This window comes from Pinus tabuliformis, chromosome 2_2, assembly GCF_031772625.1.
Source record: "Pinus tabuliformis cultivar Carrire ecotype Pingquan chromosome 2_2, CPIR1, whole genome shotgun sequence".
NCBI lineage: Eukaryota > Viridiplantae > Streptophyta > Pinopsida > Pinales > Pinaceae > Pinus > Pinus tabuliformis.
Genome location: NC_142300.1, coordinates 1,091,194,725 through 1,091,199,465, shown reverse-complemented (window position 1 = coordinate 1,091,199,465; position 4,741 = coordinate 1,091,194,725). Strand labels below are relative to the sequence as shown.

The 4,741-nt window shown below is 35.2% G+C and overlaps 1 protein-coding gene across 1 annotated transcript; it reads right to left on the bottom strand.

Annotated features, from left to right (window-relative positions):
• Positions 1-2,765: 2,765 nt before the first annotated feature.
• On the bottom strand, positions 2,766-4,049 carry LOC149197193 (membrane protein PM19L-like). The gene is made up of 4 exons (XM_089403876.1): positions 3,742-4,049; positions 3,438-3,657; positions 3,292-3,337; positions 2,766-3,174 (listed from the first exon to the last, which is right to left on the bottom strand). Exons 1-4 carry the CDS (start codon positions 3,860-3,862, stop codon positions 2,998-3,000), a joined length of 564 nt encoding a protein of 187 aa, XP_089260002.1. The 5' UTR covers positions 3,863-4,049; the 3' UTR covers positions 2,766-2,997.
• Between the last annotated feature and the right edge of the window lie 692 nt (positions 4,050-4,741).

The following is a 4,741-nucleotide window of genomic DNA, read 5'->3' as shown; positions in this document are numbered from 1 at the left end:
CAAGTTGTAATGTATCTCCTTAGTTTAGGATTTGTTCCTAGAGTTTAGGAGTTTGTTTGCAACTTCCTGATCTCTAGTAATGTACTTAATGATGTAATTGTTCATTTGATGTAGTAGAGTGTACGGAGAGAGTTCTCTTTGTTTGAGTACAGTCTCCAGGTGCAGTACTCACCTGTGAGCTGTAACTCCTTATTTTTCAATTCAAGTCTGATTTTTATCTTTGAATAGAGTTGGATTGACATCTGATCCTTCATCATCCTTGCTTAACTCTGTACCTATTGTAACTGGTGTAGGGACAGGTTTGCAATTTTCCATCCTGAATCTTTTCAACAAATCTTTGGAATATTTATTTTGACAAATAAAATTTCATTTTTCAGATTGCTCACTTTCTATGCCAAGAAAATATTTCATGAGACCAAGATCTATTATCTCAAATTATTTCATCACGGATGCCTTAAATTCATCTAACTCAAAACACTTGTAAGAATCATGTCATCATTTTATAAGCAAATAATCAAAATCTGTCCATGCTCATTTACCTTTGTGTACAAGGTAGACCCAATGTTTCTTCTGCAAAATCCATTCTTGATCATGTAGCTATCAATTCTGCAAAATCCATTCTTGATCATGTAGCTATCAATGTTTCTTCTGCAAAATCCATTCTTGATCATTTAGCTTTTGTAGTTGCTTCCACTTTCATATTCATGCTCTCCTTGATCATCTCTCTAACCACCATATCTTCAGCCTCGTCCTCTGCCTCTCGATCTACTTCTGCCTCCATCTTTGTCTTTTGAAATAGAAACATGACTTTTGAAAGCAGTCTCTAAAGTGGAATCCATATTTCTGTCTATCCTTGCCTCATGCGATAGAAGTGATCCCATCATCTCATCAATTGTTAATGATGTCAAATACTTGGCTTCTTGTATGTCTGCTACCACAACATCAAATTTGGTAGAAAAAAATCTAAAGACCTTCTCAACCACTGTTTGATCTTTAATTTCTTCACCATAAATCTTTAACTGATTTACGACAGTTATGACCCGATCCATGAAAGAATCAATGTCCCCTATCTCCTTCATTTGCAGACTTTCAAAATCTCTTCTAGTATTTTGCAACTTAACAATATTGACTTTGGCCATACCTTTATAGTTTGTCGCCAAAGTATCACACGCTTCCTTTGCTGAAGACGTGATCATAATCTTCTGAAACACTGCTCGATCCACTCCCTATTGGATAAGCTGCAACGCTTGTGCATTATTTTTTTGTCCTTCTTCCATTGTTCCCTCTCTGTATTAGTGAGAGCTCATTCTTCTACTTTATTCTTAAGTTTTGAAAACCAAAACTTGACATAATCTCAAACATCATGAATTTGCAAAGTGTTATCTTAATGACCCACACATCATAATCTTTCCATATAAATAGTGGAAACTCTGATTGGAAATTTGAGAAAGTCATCTCTTTTTAGAAACTCGAATTTTATTTTATTTTTAAACTTTACAAAATCTAATTTTATAAAAAATACTTTATAATAATTTTTTTTATAAAAAACCCCTTTTTAGTAAAACCCTTTATTATTTTTAATATATATATATATATTTTTATATATAAAAAATGTCTTTATATAAAAAACACACTCTTTATAATCACTCTTTGAAAAAATCATATGATAATCCTCATCCTATGAAAAAACCACGTAATCATTAATGTGTCACTTTAGAACATCCTTTAACCTTTATTAAGGAATTTAGACTTCTGTGATCCATAACATTGTTTAGATAATCTTCGACAAAATCACATAATCAATCTTTTATCTTTATGAGAAATCCTTTAACCTTTTAATATCTTTATGGAAAACCCACACGAAAAAGCAACGTAATCATTAATGTGCCACTTTAAAACATCCTTTAACCTTTTAAAATCTTTATGAGAAATCCACACGAGACCTTCCAATATCAAAAAACAACTTGCGTTGAGAGATGTTTTGAGTCACGGCTCGGCTCGACGGTCAACTACCGTTGATGCACACGGGCACACCGCGTAAAATTCTCCTTCGCAATCCCCCGATCAATAATAAACTGTGCGGTTTTTTTACTAATAAATTTGCAACCTAATTTAAAGAAAAAAAAAATGCTGGTTTTTTTGGCCTTCTTTTTACGGGCTCTTCAGGCACCTAGTATCCTGTGTTTTTTTTAGTTTTGATATCAATTTGTTGGAAACCCAAAAACTCAAACATAAATACACTCAAAATACATGAGCACTCAAAATACATGACCTGTCATTTTTCTATTGATTAGATAAAATTTAATAATTACAAGGTGAAAAATATTTCACCTTTTCCAATTACTAACTTACCTAAAATAACTTGACATGCAATTACACATTATAAATTAAACTATAAATTAACTCACTTTAATGAGACTCAATAACTTTAACAAAATTCCTCGTAAAACAATAATTAGCTTATTTTAACCAAATTTACCCAAATAAAAATTCAACCCCACAGCAACGCACGGAAATACTATGAAAAATGTTAATCCTTCGCAAAAGATATTTGAAGACAGCAACGGTTCTATTATTTGGATATTGTAATTGTAGTATATATATAATAAGTTGGGCTGATTTTGATTTTAATTTCCAGCGTAATCTCATACGAGCACATGTATCTACGGAATGATTTGAATGAAAATTTAACCCATGGTCTATTCACGAAGAACTGAGGTGGGGGAGTACAAATTAATTAAGATAAACTTTGAAAGTATGAAAGATTTTAGTTGAAGAGAAACATATATTTCCATATTAAGAAACAACGATTTACATATTACAAAACTGCAACTCATACACAAACTGGATCCAACTCGTTAAACCTGCAGTTTGCACAAAATAATTACACAGTTCCTCTCAAGTCCAGACTTGATTTTCTCTCCTAAGCATTAATTTTCTAGTCACTAACCACAAAAGCCATTCATGAAATCATGATAGATTACAAGAGAACAGCTGTTAAACGGAAGAAGTCACAGCTGTGCTTCCTTTCTGAGGCTCGGCTCTAGTTGTAGTTGTGGCGATGTAGGTGTCTTCGTAACAACAATAATTCCCTCCGAAGAATCCACCATGAACGAGTAAGATGGAGAAGAGCTTTGTTCCACACACAATAATAAGGAATGATTCCAACGTTATCTGCACACACATGCAAAGTTACCAAATGTTAACAACAACCGCAAACGCTAAAACATAATTAAAGGAATGAGGAGATTAGTGACCGTATGAATGTAATAGCATATGAGTATTACATACCAGCTTTGTGTTTCGGCCGCCTATATGGATCTCTTTGCATGCCAACCTGCAGTTTTGTCAAAGAAAATTAATTAACTCGTCCCCATTTCATGGATGAATTGGGTACCATAATTCTTATTGACTCATCTATATATATATAGATTTACCCCATGGCTAGTAGTGTGAGGGCCCAAGCTGTCATGGAGGATGCAGCACTGGAAGCCAAGCTCTGGGCAGTCCAAACCCGGAGATGATGGAGTCCTGAAAGGCATGAAGCAGCTCCTACAACTGCAGCTATCAAAGCAAAAATAACCATGAATCCTGTGGCTTCATTCCCCATTGGAAAATACACTGCAGAAAAGCCCAAAGGAAGAGCAGTTCCGGGACCTGCAAGTTAGCCATAGAATTAATCAGCAAAACACTCCATGGTATAAAGCACAAAAACATATTACGCATACAAGTATTAGGTACCAGTAGAGTAAGTGTGGTCGATGGCGTTGTTAAGAGCCCATCCGGCAATAGCACCCACAATCACAAATAAGCAGAAATTCAGCAGAAGGAGAAACCCTACCAGGGACTTCACCACTTCCATTATGATTATAACACTAACGCTGCTCTACAAACTATAACTACTCACCAAACGGAGCTTAAATCGGAGATGGAAAAATACCAATTATCAATCTATACTAGAGATAAGATGCTTAATTAATAAGAAGAATTCGCCAGCATTCAACTCTAACTTAGTAAAGCTGAACACCGGAGGAGCACCCTGCGGCCTTAATGCTTTGCGAAGGAAGAGATGATGTATTTAAGGATGCCTGGACCCTGCAAAAGAAACGGCGTGTGGGGACAGAGACGGCTGTTGATGAACAAAAACAGCGTGCCCCGCAATTTAAAAGCGATAATACAACGGTTTACTTTATCCAACGGTTGATGACTCGTTTTTCAAGGAGTCCAGACTGGTAAAATCATTGAGTGGGCGTCACTTTCGAAGCATTGTCCCAAACTTGGTAATCCGTTGGAAGAATTCCCAAATTTTATTTTTCAAATGGATAGAAGATTTCGTGGACTTTATATTTCAATTTGAACCGAATGGCTTTTCGATTGGAACGTCTCTATTCGTTCGTGCACAAGCCCAACAGAAATATAATAAATATATGTTGACTAGAGCGTTATTTCGTTCTATCCGCCACTTCTTTGGTTCCTAAAATTCGTGTTAGCTAATGTATAATATTCAATAATCTTTTTAATGATGCCGCCATCAGGATTGCAATGATTCGTTCGTGTTGGGATTTCAATTGTTTTAGTTCATGTGTTAGCTCAGGATGAATGAAACATAATCATATGCCCTTGGGTATCTACAACCGATGCTAGATGGAAGCAGGTCTGTCTCAACTTTATTAACTCATTTATATTTTTGACAGTGAAAGTTTATTTTTGGACGTTTTTTTAAGTAGGTTTTTTGGGAGTG

Coding starts and splice junctions, on each gene's coding strand:
- LOC149197193 (XM_089403876.1), bottom strand. CDS start 3,862: ATGGAAGTGGTGAAGTCCCTGGTAGGGTTTCTCCTTCTGCTGAATTTC. Junction 3,338..3,437: donor CTCACACTACTAGCCATGGG/GTAAATCTATAT, acceptor ACAAAACTGCAG/GTTGGCATGCAAAGAGATCC. Junction 3,175..3,291: donor GCGGCCGAAACACAAAGCTG/GTATGTAATACT, acceptor ATGTGTGTGCAG/ATAACGTTGGAATCATTCCT.